Source organism: Lycorma delicatula, chromosome 1, assembly GCF_047948215.1.
Source record: "Lycorma delicatula isolate Av1 chromosome 1, ASM4794821v1, whole genome shotgun sequence".
NCBI classification, from domain to species: Eukaryota; Metazoa; Arthropoda; class Insecta; order Hemiptera; family Fulgoridae; genus Lycorma; species Lycorma delicatula.
The window spans coordinates 136,240,067-136,264,848 of record NC_134455.1 but is presented as its reverse complement, the minus strand read 5'-3'; the positions used below and the strand labels follow the sequence as shown (position 1 = coordinate 136,264,848).

Below are 24,782 nucleotides of genomic sequence, written 5' to 3'. Positions count from 1 at the left end.
AGTTGGAAATAAATAATTTTATTACTAACAAAAGGTACACATTTCCAAAATTAATAAATAAAGTAATATAATGAAATGATAAACAGTGAATTAAAAATAAGCCAATGTTTCTGAAAGCTTAAGTTGCATGTTCTTAGATTTCAAATTATACATCGAAACAATACAAACATGTTGTGCAGGAATATTATGAGTAATAACCAGCTGGGTACTAATAATTTATTAAAGACTGAAAAGAGATTTACTTTTTCTGATCATTTTTATTAGTTCTTTTTATTTTATTTGGAATTATTCAGTTTTCTAATTATAAAATTTGATAGCGAGAAAAGAAATCCATTGTGAACTGTTTTGTGAAATGTAACAATTACATTTCAAGAATAATATTGCCTGCCAATAATATTAGGTATAGCATAAATGAAGGATAGAAATAAAATAAATATTAATTAATATTTATCTGATTTTTTTTTTTAAATATTATTGGAGCAGAGATCAATTTTTGGGCTTTTCTAGATTATAAATACAAGAAAATACCAAAAATTAAATAAATAAAAAATTCAAACAAAATAATTATTTTACGACGAATTAAACCAAATGTAAAAAAATATATAATGAAACTATTTAATTACACAAGTAAAACTTATGCATTGCTAAGAAAAAAATTGCTATTTTTACAGATGTTCAATAAAAAAAAAATGATAAAACATTTGCTTGCACCTTTTCACTATAAACAGATATGGACTATTATTGTCTATGATAAATATTATACTAATAATTCTTACGTGTCTACACAATAATGGTGGGTTTCAAGTATTTATAGTTTTGGAACACAGTATCACAGAAACATGAAGTACTTATCAAAATGAAGAAAAATTATCTCAGTTTTTGAAGTTTTAATACTACAAAACTGTTACAGGATAACAACTGCATTAAACTTATTACCATGATTACAGTGCAGAGGAATACAGGTACGTGTTTTGTGGTATGCAAAATTTGAGTTGGTTACACTTGTTAGATGTGATTATTATCTTTTCAGTGAAGAACCAACACATGAAAACAACATTCACTGACGGGAAAGAGAAATGGGACCCTACAAAGCAGTCACATCCAGGATAACCATCAGAGTCTGGTCTAACAAGACCGTTGAAGCTGTAATAAGTTCTTTGCACAGCTTTAAAAACTTGGGGTACTGTTCTGTTGAATTAGGTGTTTCAGAAACTACTGTTCACAATGTTTTAAAAAACTATGCTTTTTACTGGTTATAAAATTCAGTTGTTAAATCAAAATTATCCACAGGTTGATTTAAATCACGAAAGACAAATCTGATTTTTATTACGATAATAATTATTATCTTTTCTGCTAAGATCACTATAGTTTCTATGTTGAGTACTGCTTACCTTTCTTAAAAATATAAAATAAAAAATGAAGCTAAGAAAGGGTAAGCAACATAGAAAAAGATAATCTAGGTTGGGTTAGATTGCAGTTGTTAAACAAGTTTATTTTCAGTACAAATACTGAAACATACATCGTGTAGAATATGTATTCTACATAACCCTATATTCTACATAATGTTCGAATATAGCGTGTACTGAACTTCCACATGTCATTATGAAACATCAATGAGGCAGCTCAAAAGTTAATCTATGGTGCACAGTTTTGTTATTGGTCCCTTCTTTTTTTTCTGAAAAGGACTATAATTCGAAAATATCATCCTGGATATGTTAAAAAAGAGTATCCAGTGCTTAAATTCCAGAGAATTTCCTACTTCAGCTAAACTCATTTCCACCATATTTTTTCACACTTAACTGATTACATAAACAAAGCATTTCTTATGACAAAAAGGGTGGATACCCTTTTGTTAAGACATTTCTTACACAGAAAGGGCTGGGCCTTCAGGGTCCTGAAATCTTATTTCTACAGATTTTTATTAGTGAAGTTATTTAAAGAGACAAGTTTTCTCTGTTCAAATACGAAATTTGAATCATTTAAAAAATGGATCACTGATGCCATTTCATCTACCATACACAATGGATGTTATCCATTGTGTATGGAACTTATAGTAGTAACTAAAGGAGTGCATATGGAAATCTACTAAATAGAAAAACTTCTTGGAAAGTTTCTCTTCATTTTGATGGGTTCTTCATGTCTACGTTATGTTTTTTTTTATTTTACAGGTACAACATGTTTTGAAAAAAGTCTCAAATTAAATCAGAGCTTATATGACAAGAAGTGAATATGTTTATTTTGCTTTAAAGGTATAATTAAGAAACCAGAAATGAAAAAAATTAAATAGATTAAAAATATGTTTTATAACACATTTAAAACAGTACAAATTAATAAGGTTATAAATAATTAAACATTGTATAAAATTAAAATAAAACTATTTTGAAAAGTCATTTTATAAGTTTCTATACTTGTTATATTTGCCTGTTCAAAAACATTTTAGTGCATAGTTATTTATGTAGATTTTAATGATAAGAACTTAAAATAAATTTAATACTGAAAAAATTTTTACATTTTATTTGATACTAAAGTATCATTTATCTTTTGTCTTCTTATACAATTTAATTATGAGAATTTACAAACCAAAAATTTCACAATTATGTATTATATACCACATTCATTTAATAGAATCATTTTCATCATCAATAAGTGTTGACTTCCCATGGGTACAACAAACTGCAATGTCTTTTATCTCCATTTTTTTATATATACACCTATAAACAAAAGAATACAATAATATAAAATTAAAAATTCAATAATTACTCAAGTTAAAGTAATAAAAATCTGTATTAAAATAAAATTACGCCTCAAATATTTGAAGGCTACATTATAGTCTACAAAGCTGCAAAATTATTATACTTAAAGTACAAGTAATTTTACAAAACTTTATTTTTTTCAGTTAAATTCACTTTTGAATGATACTGCAGTAATAATAAAAATGTTTTTTTACAGTTCTTTATTTATTTTAAAATACTTCTAAGTTGGAAACACTGCAAAAATACAAATGTTTTTTTCTTTGCTCTACTGATTCCTATCATTCTGCTGATTCTGTTACCTTTAATGTCATTGTTACTGTAGTATACTGTAAATCAGTTTTTTGGGTTTTATATACTTTTAATCTATTGTAATTTTCTCTAATAAATTAATACTTTTTTATTTGTATTCTTAACATAAACAATTGAGGTTATGGGTAAAGCAGTAGATCTTACTCCTAGAAAAACAGGCACTGTGAAAGTTCTTTTAAAAAATACCAATATTCATATAATCAGATAGCAATAAGACTGGATATTACTCAAAAATCAATGAGTAGAATCAAAAACGTATTAATAAATAAAAATTATACATATGAACAAAATTGCATTGGTAAATATGAAACAAAGTGCATCCTTAATTTAAGATCTATAAAAAAACTAAAAAAATCTAGTTTTAGCGCTAATAGAAGAAATTATGGAGCAAATATTTCCCCCAAAAATGAAAGCAAGCCTCGGAAAAAAGGGATAAAAGTACAGAGCTCTTATAAAAAGCCAAAATTACTACATTCATGGTTAAAAAGTGATTAGAATGGGCTAATAGACTATGAAATTCGATTACAGATAAATAAACAAAATCACTAGTTCATTTAGAGAATTAATCTTTGCAGCTTAAGCTTTTATTTAATTCATTGAAATGTACTTATAATTTACTTATATAATGTAATGTGATCTTTGCTACACCCAAAAACTTCAGCAAATTGGACTGTTCAATTGTAATCATTATATGCTTGTTGGCATACATAGTATTATTTGATTAGATGTATAAAGACTTATTCTTTCCTCTAATAAATCTATTTTTTTTTTTTTTTAAATATCTGAGGAATCTTCTCATTAAGTAGGTTGCTATCCCACTGGATTGGCCTAGTACAAACTAGTCATTGCAAATCAGTTTTTCAAAGTCGAGAGTTCCAAGTTTCAAATTCTAGTAAAGGCAGTTAGTTTCATAGGGATTTGAATACTAGATCATGGATATCGATGTTCTTTGGTGGTTGAGTTTCAATTACTCACACGTCTCAAGGATGGTCGGCCTGAGACTGTACAAGACTACTTCATTTACATTCATACATATCCTTATTCATCCTTTGAAGTAATATCTTACGGTGGTTCCGAAGGCTAAAGAGAAAAGAAGTAAGGATAGAAACTCACAGGGAGGAGGACATGAAAGATCAATGAAACACCTTATCCCTCAATTAGGGTGTGAAGTTTAATGTCTGCGCATGGTACAAAAAAAAAATACCGTGATGTAAGAGCAACATATTAAAGTTTTGAAAGAAAAGTTGCTTCCTCAAATAAAAAAATAGTATCCAAATAGAAATGCCATTGTTATTATAAGGGTGAGTCATCATAATAAAGCTAATATGGTAAAGCTAAAACAGTGATAAAACTTTCTGAAGAAGGCAATGTCAGTGTTCTTCCATGACCAGACAGCCCAGATATAAACCCAATCAAAAACCTTTGGGATATTGCGAAACAAAAATTTCAAACAAGTTATAACTACAAAAGTAAGCTTGATAAAAGACCTAATACTAATCCGAGACCACAGTAAGATATTACAGAAATGTACAAAAACCTTGTTTACAGCATGCAGAATAGAATAAAATTAGTTGTTAAGAATAAAGGAAAGAAGAAAAATATTTATTATATTTTGTATGCTTTATTGTAATTGTAACACAGTACAGTAATAACCTTGTACTAAATTATCAATTTGTTCTTTGTACATTACTTGTTTTCTTAAAGAGGTAAATATGCATAATTAAAAACATCACTGCTATTCATATACTATGTTGTTAATGAATACCCAGTATGAGTCCTGAAATCATCATGCTGTAGATAGTTTCTTATAAAATATACCTGCATCATAAAATTTAATTTAAAAAACTAACACTTAAAAATCAATTTTCTGAATACTTTTTATTAAGAAACGTTCATTTTTCATACATCAGTATGAGTTTAATTGATTGTTATATGCAATATCAAAGTAATATAAAAACCCCTAAATGTTTTGAAATTTAAGGAAAAAAATTATTAAAATAAAGATTATATCAAAAATATTTTAAACCTCTTAGTACTGGTTACTAATCTACCTTTCTGACTGAAACGTTTAGCTGAAATTTTCATTGACACTACAATTTTAACATCAATTTAGTCTACAACCCACTTCAGAAACAGATCTTCATATCACTTCTAAATTTTTAGTTCAAGTTTTAAAAAAAACACCCATTTTATAAAATATTAACCATAATATAAACAAATTTTTATACCATTAAATAAATCTTCTCAGAATTAAATTCTCTACAAATTTAGTTCGATTTAATAATTTAACTAAGTAAATTTATGCCAAATCTAAAATTTTCAATTTCTATCTTTTGGGTTTACAATATTTTTTGGAAACTACTAAAGATACAATTCTGATACCCAATTTATTCATGTTAATTACATGTAAAACCAATAATTTTTCTCAATAACTTGTGACTAAAGTTTTTGTACAAGGTTTATTGACCTTTACAGCAGAAATCTGGGTAAATCTTTTACAAACTAACTTGAAAACAAGGATGTTGCCAGATAAGTATTTCCAGCTGGGTGTTAATACAATTTTTCTTTCATAATACTCATGAGAGAAATATACCTACAAAGTATTCAAAAAACTTCCTTTGAAATACTCTATCACTTACATAATATTGTAGGATATAATTTAAATAAATATGTATAATTTTACAAGTCATTCAATAATTAGAGACAAATGTCTGTAAAAATATTATTATTTATCCAACGACAATGAAACTAATGCTACTTTTTGACGCAATTCCCAGCTATATTTAGGTACTTTCTTCATCTTTCTTATAACAATTGTAAAGATGTTCATCTCTGTGTCTGAGCCACTTTTGTACCACTTTCTTGCTGATGTACCTATTAAATGTTGCTGAACTCAATGTCACAAAAACCCTCTTGAGAGGACTGAACAAATCTGACAGGTGAGATCGGGACTGTATGATGGATACAGCAACACCTGACTTGACTTTTGAATAGCTTCCCATGTCTTTTCAGCAGTACTTGGGCAGGCATTATAACGCAGAAGATTACACTTTTTCAGAGAGAACCAGGATGACTCCTCCTGCTTAACGAAGAGTTTTCTTTATTTCCTAGCATATCAAAATAGTAATCCCTTTCAACTGTATATTGTTGTTTTTAATAATCCCAATGACTATAGTCTCAAAACACTGTTTGCATCACTTTATCAGCTGATGTGTAGGTTTTCAATTTTTTCTGATGGGTGAACTTGGATTTTTCCATTCCATATTCTGATGACTGGATTCCGGCTCAAAATGAAGAATCCAAGTTTCATCATAAGTGACAAATAATGTGATCAACAAAAGCATTACCTAAAAACTATTGTTTAAATTCCATAAAAGTATGAATTCAGATATGTGATTTTGAATCATCCATCTCAAAACCCATTTAAAATATGCTTTATGGAAATACAGCTTATCATATTTAATGGAATAGATGAACCAATATTTGCAATGCATATTTCAGTAATTTCGCAAATTTTTGTTTGTCCTCAAAAATTTTATATGTAAGTTGTAAACGATCTCAAAACTTCTACTGGTCTTCTATTAATTATGTTGAAAATTGGTGACACTTTTTCTACCTGATTTAAACTGTTTAATCTACTTATAAAACTTTTGTATGGCTAATATATTTTTTACCACACTGTTTTAACATCTGCAAATGAATTCAGCTTGTTTTACATCTTCAGAAAATAAAAATCTTATTATATCATGTTATTCTTCGACAATATATGTTTCAAGCAGAGCTGATATTTTTAAATAAACAAAAGTGATTATAATAATGGAAATTCTTTTTGATTAGCTAATATTTAACATGTCAGAGGAGCCAACTTGAATGTCAGATGGTTTCAGTTTATTCTATTAAATAGTTTTTCAAGTTTTTGCTGTTGCCATTTGTCTGTTTAATTATTAAACAACCCTCATACATTATATATTGTTACTTAAATGCGTAAACTAACTGTAAGTTAACTGGTTCACTTATTATAAAAGAACTGACTATAAACTGTGCTGTGGATTGTAAATAAAAGCAATATTTGTAAAGTACATAAAAAGTGGTTTTTCAGAAAGTTGTTCTGTTCAGAAAAACATTTTCAGTTAGTGAATATTTTTCATAAATATCATGATTAATTTACTTATTCTTAACTTTTCTTATCATGGTAATGTATGATATTCTCACTGTGGTAATATGGAGATTAATTTTTATTCGTGTGTTTATAACAGAAGTCAGAGTCAACAATTTATAAATAAAGTTTGATAATTTGACAAGAACACTTGTTTAATAGGTTGGCAACATAGAGTCTAGTATAAATATTCTAATTAAAATTCACATTGCTTGGAAAGGAGTAATTAACAACAAATGATCATATTACAAATTAATAGATCTTACTGTGTTTTTAAAATGTTTGTTGATTGAATATGCTGTGAACAGCAAAAAATACATCTGATGTTGTAAATACAAAAGTACTTTTATTTATATAACTGATTTGATGGTTTTAAATATTTTTTGAATATATACATAGGTCTAAATATTTGTTTAATGTTAATCATGAAGCATATTTTTTGAATATATACATAGGTCTAAATATTTGTTTAGTGTTAATCATGAAGCTATAAATTACAACAATAATTACGTCTATAAACTAAACACTTAAGTGTTTTTAGTCCCTTACTTTCCTTAGTGTTTATTAATTATCTGCTTCAAAATCTTCAACCATTAACTAACTGTTATCCTCTTCATAGAAGACACAACTGAATTTATATCTGAAAATAATTATTTAAAAGGACTTGAACATTTTATGTTAGCAGTTCAATAACTATTCACTTTATATATTGAAATTTTACAATTTTAAATATGGATAAAACCATTGCATTGTGCATTTCAGACAGACGTAACATTGTAAATCACAATGATAGAAAATTAATAATAATGATACTATTCTACTTCCTATAAAGCAAAATTAAGTCAGAACAAGTTCTGAAGAAACAAAAATAGGCTGTCAAATTGTTAGGAGCCCATAAGCATGAATCATGTAGAATGATGTTTAGAAAATTAAAAATGTTATCTTATCTTTTTGTTTATATTTATGAATGTTCAATTTTTGCTAAAAAGAATAGTCAAATATTCTAAAAAAATAATAGTATCATTTAAGAAGTCAAGTCTTAAACAGAGTGTACTGGAATACAGTTTTGTTATGTCTAGTAAATAAAGTTCAGTTATTTTCTACATTAAGTCTTTTATTAAACAAATTGTACCAATTTTTATGTTACTTGTTTTTTAAGATGATGGAATGCTTTAATTTATACCGTTTTATTTTTTTTTAGACATTTTATTAACTGTGGTATTTTGAGGGACAGTTGAAATATAATGCACACTGTAACTTATCAGTATAACAAATTTCATACAAAGCAACAGGTGCTGCCATCTTGTAGTTTCATTCCCCTGTAACTATGTAACTAACATTTCAAAACTCGTTGACCAATGCCTTCTCATTTTCTGTCAGTTGCCAATGTTACAGAATCCAGTATGCCAGCTATGTCAACACCTCCAAAAAATAATGTCCATTGACATTGGTGACATTTATTATTATCTAAAAACCATTCATGGTGATCAAACTATTGATTCAGGGTGGCTGAAATATAATGCATAGTTGCTCATATCTTGCAAATGAAAAGTAATTAAATGAAATGAATATGATGTAATTCTATTTGCTAGAAAATCTTAAATTTATTTTTCCACCTAGTTACCAAATACAGTTACACATTTCTCCCTTTGGTGAACTAGTTTTCTCATTCTGTCAATGAAGAATGCTGGCATGTCTTTCTTTGATTCATGAATTCACTAGGTCCTTCAATTAATCTACTGCAATGAAATGAATGCCCTTTACATCCCTGTTTAATTGTGGAAAAAAATGTTTAACTGTAGGGCGCCAAATCTGGTGAGTATAAAATAGGTTTAAATTTCAACAGAGTCTCAACAGTTGCACATGATAATTGTGGGCAGACCATTATTATTAATATTATTGTCATTATTAGAGCATCATTTGTTGCAGAGTTATTAGCTCTGTGGATTTTCAAACATGACACATTTTTTCTAAGGTGTTCAATGTTTTGTACAAAATGAAATATATTGTAAATTAAATGTTTAATGTATTACACACAATTTACAGTTGACCTAGCTTCCAGGTAATTGGTCACTAGCACATGTTTGTATTCCAGAACTCCTTCAACAGAATTTTCTTTTGCAGAGGATTTGTTTTGAATTTTGTTTGAGGTAAACCATAGTGTCAGTATTCCATGCTCTGCTTTTTTTTCTGGGTCATAATAATACATCCAAGTTTTGCCCCCATCACAATACTGAAAATCAAGTCATCTTCCTTGTCATGATAATGTTTCAGAAGATGTTCACAGTATTCCTTTGCTATTTGTTCTTTACTGTAAGTTTGCATGGCACATACCTGAACAGATTTTACAATAACCCAGTTGTGCAATAATGTGTTCTATTCGTTCTTTCAACATGCCTGTCTGGTTGGCAATGCGTTGTTGTTTTATGATGTTCTTTTAGATGCTTTGACATAGCAGGCGTACTCAATTCCATAACAATGGCGACTGACAGAAAATGAGAAGGTTTTAGTGAATGAGATTTAGAATATTAGTAGTTTGGGATGAAACTACAAGATGGCAGCACATGCCGCTTTGTGTGAAATTTTGTTCTACTGTTATGTTTCCATATGTATTACATTTCAGCCACCCTTCATAATATTCATTTGTAGCTAATTCCAGAAGAAATTCAACTTGTAAGAGAGATAAAAAAGAGAATATTTTGCATTCTATTACTGCAGATCCTATTGTAAACAAATTTAAAATGAAAATTCTTTAGCAAAACATGTATAAAGTGTGTATGAAGTGAAAGATTTTTTGAATTGCAAAGTTATGTTAAATAATCATTGCAAATAAGTATAGTTTTATAGACTCAAGCTAGTTAAAAGATTTAATTACTAATGGAAATTATGACAAACTCTTAATATTTATTTGTAATTGTTAAAGTTAGCTGAAGTGTATTAATTCTCTAAGTTTGAATTTTTTGCAGTTTTTTCTTTCTATAATTTTATCTATCTATCTATCTACATATATATAAATATTTTTGATTTAATATCTCCTTCAATGGTCCTTGGACCTGGAGTACTATCAAGTGGTTTAATTTTTTGTTTTCACATTACTGTAAATTTGTAAATAAAAATGTATTATTTTGTACGTCATGAATAAATAAAAACTCAAACAACAAACCATTAATATGAGAAATAAACCAATAAACAAAATTTACCCACTAATGAACTATATTGATGAGGGGCTTGCCCCTCATTTTTAATATACTCTAAAAATGTATAACACAAACAATAATAAAACATAACATAAAAATAAAACAGATACCTTAAAATGACCGGCATTTATGGCATAAAAAAAATGTAAATACTAACTTAAACTAGAAAATAATTATAATTATTACATTGTACTCAATCAAACTGCTCTAGAGTTAATATCAAACTGTAGTTCATTCAATATCTCATACACAAAAAAAAGATAAATAAAAAAATCATGCATAAGCTAAAATGATACTAGCTTGAATGGAATCCTGACCCTACCACAACATTTTTTTGGAAGACTAACTTCACATGCTTTCTAAAATAAAATTTTATTAAAAAAGTTGCAATAAATAATATTTAATAATAACTTATCACCTATTGCCAAAACACTTTCTATATAGGTAATTAAAAACGACCAAAAAATTAAAACAAAATCATAAAAGAGATACTATTTTAAATCACAAAAAAAATAATGATGTCAAAAAATCTTAGGTATAACAACTGGGCTCAAAATCTTAGTGCAATACAGGTACTTTTCAACTAGAGTTGAGTGGGGGAACTCGGACTGTTAAGACGTGCTATTTTCGCTCCGCTGTTTTTTGTTTTTTGATCGAGTTTTTTCAGCTTTATCTATCAGGAAAGTGCTGTTTAACATTGTGATTGGACTACTGGACAAGTCTAAAGAAAAAATAGAATTTTTGGTTAATGGATTACTAAGTTTATTAAAAAACTTTTTTGTTTTTTGTTTTTTTTTTTAAACAGAAATTTTGGATTCACATCGAGGATGGATATAAAAACAAGTGTTTAAAATTTTGTGAAAATTAGACAACGGACAACTGAGTTATTTCTGTTTTTTATAGTGGACTTTTCGTGGAAGTTAATACAGGAGAGTGACGTCACTGTATTTAACGTAAATAAGGATTTGGAAAATTTTCACTAATAACAGTAAGTATACTGAAATTTTTCTGTTTACAGACTTTTATAGGGGTAACTTTAAACGTTCATATCTTGTTACCCATTGGTCGTAGACCAAAAATGTTCAGGATCTATACGAATTGGGTCATTCCTATCGATTGACCCCCCCCCCATTTTTTTGATTTTGTGGGACCGTTTTGACCCCCCTTACTTTTGACCGCCCTGTTGGTCCTGGATCAAAACCGTTCAGGATCTATACGAATTGGGTCATTCCCGATTGATTGACCCTGTAATTTTTTTCGATTTTGGGGGACCGTTGCCCCCCCCCTTATTTTTGACTACCCCACGTGTGGGGTATCAAATTAAAGGGAATTACTTGCAGAACATAACTGCTACATAGTTGTTGAGTTTATTTATCATCCATGGCGGATAAAGCAGAACAAAGTTATGCTAGTGGACAGGGATCCTCGGGCCTTCCGCCGCTGAAACCGACTGATCCCAGAGGCAAAAAAACAAATTACACAATCCTCCTCTGAAGAAGAGGTCTATACTGGTGGCTTAAAGGAGGTTACTCTTCGACTAGGGCAAGTGATGATGCGTTTCAAACAACATCTGGGAAAAAACATGTTAAATTATATGTATGACCATAGTAAAGAATTAAAAGAAATATACACTGCTTTAAAACATCTGCAGGAGACTACGACTACTCCAGAGACCAGTTCGCAATATACACAGACTGATATGCCCCCTGGTGCAGATCAGGAAGACATATTAAGTCTTGAACTAACTGATGAGGAACTTCTGGATATGACCGCTAAGAGATAGTCTGCCTGTACAATGTCTAAACCCAAATTAATTACCTTGCCTGCAGAGGGCATTACAAATACCTGTCAATTTATTGATATCATTAAGTCCAAAAGGGCAACGGCAGAGGGCAAGAAGCCTGGAATGATAGCTGTAGACACTTCTGTCATTATGGATGATGAATACGACACTCAGACCAATAAGTATACTGTTTTTTACGACTCGACAGAGAGCAACAGGGCTTCTGCTGGGTGTATACTAGGCGTGGTCAAGAAGATCTTACTAAGGGCCCCTAATGCGGCGTTCGTTCTGCCAAGTGGTCCTATTGGTGTCATGATTAAGAAAATGGTTATCTATCTGTTCATGACTAGTGAGATGCCTGCATTAATGGTAACGCCGAAAAAGACTGAAGAGAGTAGGACGCGTTCTAGGTCCGCTTCTGCTGATCTACTCCGGACTGTAAAGGATAAGATCTTTAAAGACGAGGCAGGGGAAATCCTGTCCCTTCGCAAGGGTAGAAATGAAGACTTGGAAGATGCTAAAGACGCGGCTCAGTTTACCGCAACATTGAAAGACAGGGCTTCTGACCTTCAAGTGGATATTCGTACTAAGGGTGACCGATGCGCAGTGGTACACGTTAAAGACATGGAGAGTACCACAGCGCAAGAGTTAAGCGAGGCTATTATGGCTGTTATTGGAGACACTGAGTCTTTCAGAATTACCTCATTGCAGCAGGCTTATGGAAATACTCGAAATGCGACAGTAATAACCAATCAGAGGGCTGCAACTAAGTTAATTTCCAGTAGAATTAAGGTCGGGTGGGTTCACTGCCAGGCTTATATCAGGAGTGATAATGTGAGGTGTCAAAGATGCTGGGCCGCTGATCACACGAGTACGGTATGTAAGGGCCTGAATAGGTCAACCCTTTGCTACAATTGCGGTCAGAAAGGACATGTGATAAGAGACTGCAAGGAGGCCACTAAATGCCTTGACTGCAACGGCACAGACCATTGCACGGGAGGAGTGCAGTGTGGACTACCTAAATAATGGCTAAAATAATACTATCTAACGCCAACAGGAGCATTCTTTCCCACGATCTGGTGGGTGAGACTGCGAACGATCTTGAGGTTGACTTTATAGTCACCACAGAGCCCAACCTGAGAACGGCGGCCAGAGGTGACTGGTGGGCTGATGCGGTTGGGGATGTTGCTATCAGTAATGTCTCCGGCCGTCTTGGCTGGCACCTACTTCATAGAGGTGAGGGAATTCTGGCAGTAGCACTCCCGGACTTTCTCCTTATAGCCGGTTATGTAAGTCCAAACATTAATATCGGGGACTTTGCGCAGTACATCAATGATTTGCAGCGAGTCATACAGCGGGCACCTAGTAGACCTATACTCTTAGGCGACTTTAATTGTAAGTCCATTTTAACTGGCAGCTCTTATACCAATGCAATGGGACGAATCTTCATTGACATAATGATGACTACAGGGCTGATCTGCCTGAATGACTGCACTTATACCTATGAGGCAAGAGGCCATAGATCAGTGCTGGATCTTACGCTGGTGGACGGCAGATGGAATCCTTCCGTCTTTAGTTGGAGCGTTCTTGAATCTGAAACCGGAAGCGATCACCTAGCAACTTTGCTTGTTATGGAAGGCGCAAGACCTTCAACATCAGCCACTGCACAATTCAGATTTAGTCCAAGACAAGTTGAGGTGGTGGTTAACAAGATTGCCAGGACCATATCTGATGGAAGAATAGTAACGCCGCAAGTCCTTCAAGAATCAATTATTACAGAACTGTCTAGAGTCCCGCAGTTTGGAGGGGGTCGTCACCCAGTATATTGGTGGACGTCTGAAATTGCAGATCAGCGAAGAGTGTTACAATTTTGGCGTAGGAAAAAGCAAAGGCTGCGGCCTGCTGGCGGTGCGCCATATGACCAGGCGAAGGAAAGATTTGTCCAAGCTAGGCGTACTTTGAATCATCTAATAAAGACTAGTAAAAGAAACTGTTGGAAACAGCTGTGTGCTGACTTGGATTCAGACCCGTGGGGACGGGCATACAAAATAGTAATGAAGAGAATAGGACGCCGCTTGCCTATCCTAGTTACAGAACGACCAGACTGCATCTTCATAGCCTCTTCCCTGTTCAAGACGAGGGACATACGGACGTAATAGACTGTGAAGCTAAACGCTTTACACAAAACGAGGTCGCTATTGCCGTTTCTGGTCTGAAGGATAAAAAAAGTCCGGGTCCGGATGGAATTCCGGCTGCCCTCCTCAAAGGATTAATGAAGATCATCCCCTGGGAAATCACTGACGTGGCAAATTATGGAGTACAAAACAAAACTTTCCTTGCATGCTGGAAGGAGTCACGGACTGTTTTCCTGCCTAAGAAGTCCGGCAATCAAGAAATCATTAGGTATCGGCTGTTGAGTCTCCTCAATAATATGGAAAAGGTTGCCGAGTGCTTGGTAGCGAACAGACTTATCCAAGAATTAGAGTCCAAAGACGGGCTTCATGATAACCAATTTGGGTTCAGGAAACATAGATCTAAGCTCTGGAAAAAATTACCAACTGGGTATTGTCTGTCAGATCTGGTATGCGGCGTACCAGAAGAATCCCCTTGCTTATTCTGTTAGATATCAAAAATTCCTTTGGATCGGTCCGGTGGGATACGATTATGGCAGCTCTCACAGACAAACAGATTAGTTCCTATATCAAAAGACAAGTACGAGAATATCTGACTGAATATCAGCTTCATGGAGGAGTGCCGCAGGGGTCTGTGTTAGGCCCCTTGCTTTGGCTAATAGTAATTGATGGAATACTCACACTGAGTTTACCTGAAGGCTCGGAAATAGTTGCTTATGCTGATGATTTGTTTATATTAATTGAAGCTAAAACCTAACGTGACCTTGAAGTTACTGGTAATGAAGTGCTAACATTGGTTAATAACTGGCTCTCGGACTGAGAACTTTCTTTGTCTTTAGATAAATGTCACTACATTTTTCTGGCTGGAAGAAGGCGACTCAGAGACCTAAATCTCTGCGTGGGCGATCGCAGACTAGATCGTGTGGCAGTAACAAAATATCTTGGTGTCATTATAGACCCAGCTCTAAAGTTTAGTCCTAATCTCGCACAGAAATGTAAAGAGGTCGAGAATACCGCAAAGGCTTTAACAAGATTGTTGGCTGGATATGAAGCTAAACGTGCATCTAGGCGGCGGGTCATTGCCTCAAGTTTAACCTCTGTATTATTGTATGCTGCACCTATATGGAAAAAGCACTTTGTGTTGCAAGAAATATGTTAAGAATTAGAACTCTGCATAGGCAAGCTCTTATAAACATCACTTCTGCATACCACACCAATTCTTACGATGCAGCTTGTATATTATCATCGGTTCCCCCTATCGACCTCTTAGTTAAAGAGCGATCACTTAGATATCGTGGCATGCCAAAACAAGAAGCCCAAGCCAACATCAGGCGCATATGGCAGGACAGATGGAATCTTTCCACTAAAGCTACCTGGACCAGGAGATTGATACCCGACTTGGGCATGTGACTTGATAGAGGACATGGAGAGGTTGGTTATTATCTTACTCAAATACTTTCTGGGCATGGTAGTTTCAAATATTATTTACATCGATTCGGTAGAAGACCAGCACCTATTTGCATGTTCTGCCAGGATTCGGATACTGCCGAACATACTCTGTTCCACTGTAATAGATGGACTATACATAGACGACGTGCAGGGCTGCAGGAATTAAATCCGGAGAATCTGCTCCTTTTTCTCCTGCGATTCGCTGACAATTGGAACAAAATGGAGGAGTTTGCCAAGATAGTACTAAAGGCTATAAAGATGATGTAGCCCTTTTAAGAGGCCATTGAGGCCCCGTAGTAACTTAGTAGTTTAATATTTTCGTTAAGGCAAGCAGCTATGAGGAGAAGATTATTCCTTCGTTTGGGGATCATAACAACTGGGTAATGAAAAGACCGAGACCCGGTTCCCTCGGGGGAACGGGGGGCTAGCAGGGGCTAGGGACAGTTTTGTCGGGCCTGGTTCTCTGTCGTGGGGGGGCAGGTACATTAAAACAAAAGATACAACCGGGGGGATGACCTGCCGTGCCGAACGTACAGCCGGCGGGTGGGGAGGCCTACTTTGAGTTTAAAGGACACTTGGGCTGCGCATACTTGATTGAATACCCGGCCCGGGGAAATACGGAAAAAAAAAAGGGTACTTTTCAACTGGAATATAACTGAGACGCAGTAACTTAAAAATTCTTCCCATTGTCCACTTTTTCCATGCATGAAAATATGCAACTTTTCCTAAATCACAGAGTTTGATTCAGTTAGCATAATCTAAAAATATTCTTTATTTTGATAAAAAAATTACATTATATTTTTTGGTTTATAAAAGTACAAAAATTTTAGAATTACTTTAAAAATTTATTTTTATAATTTTACATATTTTAAAATGATAAACTATCTAAATTAAAATCATGTAGAAGTTGTTCTTTGAAAGGTAAATGCTTCTTTTGGAGCTGACTGTTACATCCTACAGATAGTTAATGTTGATGAACTGTTTCAGAAAGGTTAAATAATGTAGTTTAATTTGTCCATTTGATTTTTTTTTCCAGAGAATAGTTGAATTAAGATTTCATAATGCTTAAAATAAAAAAATAAAATGTATGAAAAATATACTGGGTGATATTAAAGTATGGAAACAGCTTCATATTATATATCTGAGAGGTATTTGGAGGCAGAAAGAAATGGGGTTATACATAGTTTAAAAAAAAAAAATCTGCATTATGGTGGGTTTTCAATTTTTGTCCACCATCTTGGATTGGCCTTATTGAATAAAACTTAATTTCTTTAAACAGGAACATGAACATATGACAAATGATTTTGATTTACAATTTTACAAGAAAGTGGTAAAATTTTACAATGATGAAATCCATTTTTCTGTTAATCCTTTCATTGAGTTATAAGCATTCAAATTTACAATGATGAAAAATCATTCTAACAATAAAATGAGTAAAATGCACTGCATGTACATGAAATCCTTGCCAAAAGCCTTCTTTAACATTTTTACCACTTCAATTTTATTTCATTCTTAATACAAAATTTAAAGCAAATCCTTTGTTCCACCATTTTCAAACAAAATGATAGTCAAGAATGCAAGGGTGTTTATTGCATTTTACATTCATAATGTATACAATAACGAACTTTAAACAGTGCTATAATATTGATGACTGTAACAAACAATAACTAATAATTAACGGCACAGCAACAAATTAAATGGTTTTATCAGCTGATATTAATTTAAATATTATAATATTTATTTAAAAATTATAAATAAATGTTCTCAATCGTAAATTACATCATGTCTGGTGGTACACAAGCAGATTTGTGAATTATTATTCTTTTCAATTCATCAATGTCTGCAGGTTTTGTTTTATAAACATTATGTTTCAGGTACCCCAAAAAAGTAATCCAGAGGAGACAAGTATGGGGACCTGGCAGGCCATTACGACCTATTCAGCAATTTGGAAATTGTTCATTTAGAATTTGTCATGCCCTTAGACAATAATGAGGTGGTGCCCCATCTTGCTGAAACCATTTCAGCTGATATTTACAATAGAAGTTAATTTTTATTTAGAAAATAATATCAGTTGATATAGCCATTTAATTTGTTGTGTTGTTAATTATTAGTTATTGCTTATTATCATCAATATTATAGCACTGTTTAAAAATGGTTATTGTATGCAATGTGAATGTAAAATGCTATAAAATTGTTCAAGCAGTACGTTTGACCTTGCTTTATTATTAACATGATTTTTCTGTTATTGCTATTTTGAATGCTTTTAACTCTGTAACAAAGGCATTAATAGAAAAACAGGTTTCACCATTGTTTTTCTTGTAAAATTTTAAGTCAGAATCATATGTCACACGTCCACCTTTCTATTTAAAAAAATTAAGTTTGATTTAATATGAACAATCCAAGATGGTGGACAAAAATTAAAAACCCACCATAATGCAGATTTTTTTTTAAACTACGTAGAACCCCATTTCTTTTTACCTTTAAATACTCTCAGAAAAGCAATATACACACACAAGGGGTGTTTTTTTTCAACTTCTGTTTGTGCATCTAAGTAAAAACAAGTGATAGGTGGGAATCAGTTCTGCATGTCATGTGATTGCATCGCCCCCCCCTCCACCACAATCTCTGCCATTGCTGACTCCATTGCATTACTCCGAGCTGAGCTACAGGCAATTGAACTTGGCCACTATGATTAATGCTCCCACCAAGTGTGAATTATGAAGTGTGACATGTTTTCTGCAAGCAGAAGCTTGTAGTACTGCTGAAATCCATCACAGAATGAGCCTAGTGTATGGTCAAAACTTTATGAGTGATGGTAGTGCACAGGAATGGTGTAAGAAATTTAAAGAAGGGCGAATAAACATCCATAACGAAGGTGGGCAAGGATGCAAGTCTGTTGCTACTGGTTGAGTGTGTTGAATTTCTCCACGACAAATGGTGGTTTACAATAAGTGAACTTTCTGCAGAAATCCCAGAAATTTCAAGGTCTTTTCAGTACACAATTGTGATTAAAGACCTAGGATACTGGAAACTATATCATGTTGGGTCCCAAAAATGTTAATTGATGATCACAAAACACAGTGAATTGCATCAGCTTTAATATTACTAACGCATTACCATAATGAGGGGGAAAAATTTTTAAAGTCTATTATTACTGGTGATTAGACTTGGTTTCTGTATGACAATCCAAAAACCAAAGAACAGTATAAGCAGTGGATGCAGACTTCTTCTCCAAACAAGCTGAAAAAGCTCAAAAAGACACTGAGCAACAAGAAAACAATAGCTACAGTTTCTTGGAGCCATAAAGGTGTATTGTTGGTGTACTTTATGGAGCAAAGGACAATAATAACAATGGAAGTTGACAGTAAATCTTTACGTTGCCTTTCCAGGGGGATGAAATGAATAAACAAACAAACATTGCCTCCGCAGAACAAATGAAGAAGCATGCTCTTGGCCGACGTGGTTTTGAACCATGATAATGCTTAATTGCCCTGTAGCAACGTGACGGAAGACCTTCTCAAACAATTTAAGTGGGAAGTTTTTGAACATCCACATATACTCCAGACCTAGCACGTGGTTGGATGGACAACACTTTGACAGCAATGAAGAACCTCAGGAGGCTGTCCAGACATATCTTACCTCACTGGCAGCAAACTTCTTTGAAGAGGGCATCAGAAAGCTAGTGTCACAATATGAAAAATGCCTCAATCGTTTTGGCAATTACATGGAAAAATAAGTTAGATACTATTCAACTTTTAGTAATAAAATCATTCTGTTATGTCCATGTGTCCTTTTTTTTATTGCCAATCAGAGGTTGAAAAAAAACAGTCCTCATATACTTGCACGTGTGCACATGTGTGTGTATAAAGATATCTTTACAACTGAATAAAAAAGTAATTAAGGTAACATTAAAATACCTTTCTTGTTTGATTATATTATTTTAATTTAGTGAGTTGAATGGTTTTGATATGATGATAAAAGAATGAATAGTCAAGTTAAATTTAATGCACAATGAAAAAAAAAAATCAGATTTATGTTAATTCTGTCTGCATTTCATTACTGCTATTACATTTTTAATATACTTTATATTATTTGTAAAATAAAAGCCCTAAGTTATTTACTTTTTGTCATTATTCAAATATATGAGGTCCTATAAAAAAAAATAAGAATTTTCTAATTTTCTTCTTTTTTTTCAACCGAGTTCATCTTTTCTCACATATTACATTTTTAATGGCAATAATTTTGTTTGAAAATTATAGAACAAATTACTTGCATTAAAGAATTTCTGTATTAAGAATGGAATAAAATTGAAGTGGTAAAGATATTAAAAAAAGGCTTTTGGTAAGGATATTATATCGACACCAAGATTTTATGAATGAGGCATACAGTTTTAAAGCCATGAGAACTGAAGATGATAAAAGGGTTGAAATCCTAATCTACCAACAACTGTTGAAAATATCAACAAAATAAAGTCTGATCACCGTAAAAGAAATCAGTGAAGTGGAAATCATTTATGGCTTATATGAAGTAATATGACTGACAATTTGGATTTTAAACGAGTAGCAGTAAAGCCTATGCCAACTATAAAATTTTTACTAAAAGCAACATTGAAGAATGACTGTTAGTTGACATCGTTGATGACACAGAATTACTGAAACATGTCATAGCAGGTGACAAAATGTGAATGTACAATTATGAAATTAAAACAAAGGTCTAATCATCCCAATGGAAGATTGCTGCAGAACCAAGACTAAAAAAAAGTCAAGTTCGATCGAATGTTAAGGTTTTCCTTGCTGTTTTTTTTTTTAGATTATAACAGCTTTGTTTCCACTACGAATTCATGGTCAATAAGCAGTATTATTACTTAGGCTGTTTTATGCTGGTTACATGAGGCAATCTGAAGAAAATTACCACAATTTTTGGATTTTGTGTCATGGTAATGCTCCAGTGGATTGTGACACTACAATTCATGATTATTTAGCAAAAAATAACATCCTGTTGATGTTACAGACTCTGTATTCTCTAGACATGGCATTCTAGACTTTTCCTCATTTCCACCGATTAAGAGAACATTAAAAGGACAGCAAGTTCTGACGATAGATGAACTAAAGAAAAATATTTATAAGTTCACTTAAAGCTACACCAAAAAATGATCTCCAGAGGTCTACTTAGAAAGGGACAATATTGATATAGAAGAAAATAGGTAAATTCTTTTTGATAAAAATGAATATTTTACTACTTTTTGTTTACACCTCATAGATCAGTGACTATTTACAACCTTGAAAAAATTGTTTCTTTACTGGAAAAATTTATAAAAAGTGGACTGGTGAAATAATAGCTTATAAAATAAGGCTTTGGGGGTTTTCCTTTACAATTATATAACACTTTTAATGATTTTTGAACTTCTGCTTTCTATCTTTACTATTAAAGAAACTTTTTTTGCATAGAGTCAATATTTTACATACAAAACATATTGGAAAATTAACTAAAAATAAAAAAAGTTCAACTAATAAAATATTGCAGCTTCAAAACTATCATGCTTGACCTCTCTAATTTACTAATTAGAAATGAAATTAAGATAATTTAAAAAAAAATTAACGTTGTAAAGATGTTATGTACTCACATACACACACTTAATGTATTTCAATGTGTATTACTCTCATCAGTTTCCTTTTTATTTTGTTTGTGTGTGTATGTATGTATGTGTGTTTGTGTGTGTGTGTGTGTGTGTGTGTGTGTGTGTGTGTGTGTGTATATATGTGTGTACACACACATGTGTGGGTGTGGGTGTAAAGCACAGAAAGCAAGAAAAAATGAGCCTTTTTAATATTGAAAAGCATATGAAGATTAAATTGACATTATAAGGTAAATTTCATCATGCTCTGTGTAAATTTTACTCAAAATAGAGTTTTCACTCATGCAGTATTATTATTTTTAATTTAAACAGCTATCTCATATAAATTCAAACTAGGTTTTTTCAACAACTTACAATAATTAAAATATTAATAGTAGGTATACATTTTAATTGTAACAACAACCAACGTTAATTGCTGTTTAAAATTTTATATTTAATAAAATCACTGCACTTTTAACCCAAATAGAATAATTAAATAAAATTTTCACTCTAAAGAGCAATGTAATGTATTTAACTGTTTTATAGATTTTACCTAATCAGTCACATAATTTTTAAAGAAGTTTCTATTTTATTAACGCGAAGATAAATAGCAGCTTGTGCGTTAGATGCAATCCATTTATAGCAGAAGTTCATGGTGTTCTAGAAGACAGAAATGCTGGATCCACAGAAGCCACCTTTGCGGTCAGAAATGCATGCATACAGAACAACAAGCCCTGTAGTGATGGGCACTCAAGTTCCTATGAAAAATACATAAGAATGTTATACTGTTTTTCAATTTTAATAAATATATATCTAAAAACTAAATTTTTATATTTACTCACAAGTAATAATAACATTGTAAAGTTATAATTACAGAAAAAAGGTAATTCATGAAGTTACTGTACTTATACATTAAAATTTTATTAAATTTCATTACTTCATAATTTTATACAGCATAAATATAATTTGGGGCTTCTTTGATAAGTAGACTTTTTGAATAGCAGTGACATATAGTGTTATAAGGCATAAAATCGTAAAACTGATTTATTTGCTTTTGGTAAACAATAAACAAATTTGTCATTAAGATGAAGAAATTTAAAAAAAAGCAGGCACGTGGAGCATTATTCTATACATTCACAGTACAATAATGCAAATTATAAATAAATGTGATGAACCTTAGAGCAGAAATATAATAAATGATGCTATAAGAAAGCCTAAATAACATGCCAAGAAAGCTTTTACAGATGGCTGGCTTTACAAATCAACAAAAATAGAAAAATTAAAGACTGAATTAGTGTAAAGAAACCTATATAAAAGCAATGCACTATGATCGATGAGGCTAATTTATGTATTAAAAAATAATTATAACTACAAAATGATGGCTTAAAAGCATTATTTTTTGTAATTGTACAAACTAACCTTTGTCTCGATAGCTTTCGTTTCTGAATCCTGAAAATGGAGTTTGAGTCGACTTTTGCCATCGTCTGATGAACCCCTTAGTTGAGAAAACTTATATTGCCATGAATATGTGCGTGCTTGAGTATCATAAAGTGCAAACCCCATGTTCCAATCAAGAGTTAATCCTGCTGTTTTCCTTGTATCACCAGCTGTTACATTAAATGTTTTACTCTGAAAATATACACAAAAGTTCTTAATAAATCACACGAAACCACTGCAATAGATAAATATGAGTATGTATAAATTATTTACGTTAAATAAATTTTTGAAGATGAAAATTAAGAAAATGTTGTACTGATTTTATTATATAGCTTTCATTTTTTAAACAATTTTTTAATAAGCTTCAAGCTTATGGAATTAAATTTTTTATAACATTTGAAGAATCCTATGCCTTCAGGATTTGAACTCAGAACCTTCCAGTTAAAATAGCTGAGATTGGTACAATCCACCATGGACATTAGTATTGAAATAATATTATATTGTGAATCAAAAATATATGTTAGATTGATTCAATTTCATAAATGATTAATCAACTCAGAGATTCTAAATTTCATACGTACAACAAAATTTTCCTCTCAAAAAGAATACTTATTAACAGTATTTATAAATTATTCTTTCTCCAGTAGTTTAATTGAACTGAATTAAAATAAAATTTCTATTATAGAAATGACATTTTAAAAATATTAAAAATTGTTAATGACTCATGTTTAAATAACGTTCTTCTAAAGGATATATTTAGAATTCTTCCAAAGGGTAAAAAGATTCTTCTTTGTAGTTACCAGTAGCATCTGTTTTAAAGTGACTAAGCAAACATTTAGTTTGTAGTCTAATAATACATTTGATCTAAATTGTGTTTGTTCTTTTATTATTTTGTTTTTATCAGATTTAATATTTGTAAATTTCATAAACTTTAACTGCGCAAAGATTTTTGTTTTAGACGATCTGTGTAAAATTTTCATATCTACTGTAAATACACATTTCCTGTTTCAACTAGGTGATTTATGAAGATTGATTTTGTTGTAAAATGTTATGAATGTACATATCAAAAATGTTAAACCTATACTTCTGTTTATATTTATGAATAAACAGTCATTGCTAATAAAAATAATTAATTATTCTTTAACAATATTAATATTCACCTATATCAAACTAGACATGTGTTACCATGTAACTCAAAAAAATTCTCATGAGAATGACTTACAAGAGAATGGCTTATGAGAATGAGTCCATGCTTCCATTGCCATTTTTAATAAATTACCAAATCATTTAAAAAATTCTTTACAGTAATTTATTTAAAAAAAAAAAAAACATTTAAAAAATTTTCTTTTACAGAAAAAATATTACTCTTTCGATAAACTTTTAAATAAACACTAACATTACTAATAATAATAATTACTAATAAAAAAATCCCTGAATTTTTTCCACTTGTTCAATGTATATACAAATATGTGCTGAAATAATTTTCATTAATGTCTTTTGAATAATGATTTACTTTATAGTTATTTTTTATATCTAGTACCTTCATATTTTAAATAATTAATATACATTTAAATATATATATATTTTATTTTATAAATAATTGTGTAATCTGTGATGCTGATCTGATCAAGATTTTACATCTGTTTCCCTTGACCCATCCAGGCAAATGCAAGAGCAGTTATTTTATCCATAGACTATTTACTGTGACATGATCTATGCAATTTAATATCATGTAATGATCAGAGTAAAAAAAAATATTTATTTATAGTGTGTAAGCTCTCAATTTGTTAATATAAATAATTAGGAAATAGTTTCCTGATTAAATCTTATGTTGTTAGAATATATAATTATTTTGCTTAGATAAGGATGAATGAAAAGAAAACTGCAGAAAACAAACTGACAGATTGCTAACAAAAGAAATGTATCATGAATAACGCATTACAAAACATAAT

General features: G+C 31.5%; 1 protein-coding gene across 3 annotated transcripts in view; it reads right to left on the bottom strand.

Moving 5' to 3' along the window:
- Window positions 1–2,397: 2,397 nt before the first annotated feature.
- Window positions 2,398–24,782, bottom strand: part of Syn2 (Syntrophin-like 2) — a 275,553-nt gene continuing 253,168 nt past the window's right edge. Inside the window, exons 10-13 of one of the 3 annotated variants that reach the window (XM_075361804.1) lie at window positions 22,813–23,022; window positions 21,947–22,151; window positions 7,768–7,858; window positions 2,398–2,711 (exon numbers count right to left, since the gene is read on the bottom strand). In XM_075361804.1, the coding sequence (XP_075217919.1) occupies window positions 22,044–22,151; window positions 22,813–23,022 (318 nt within the window). In that variant the 3' untranslated portion in view covers window positions 2,398–2,711; window positions 7,768–7,858; window positions 21,947–22,043. The remainder of the gene's footprint in view (window positions 2,712–7,767; window positions 7,859–21,946; window positions 22,152–22,812; window positions 23,023–24,782) is intronic. The other 2 variants (XM_075361809.1, XM_075361797.1) reach the window with 2 other exon arrangements.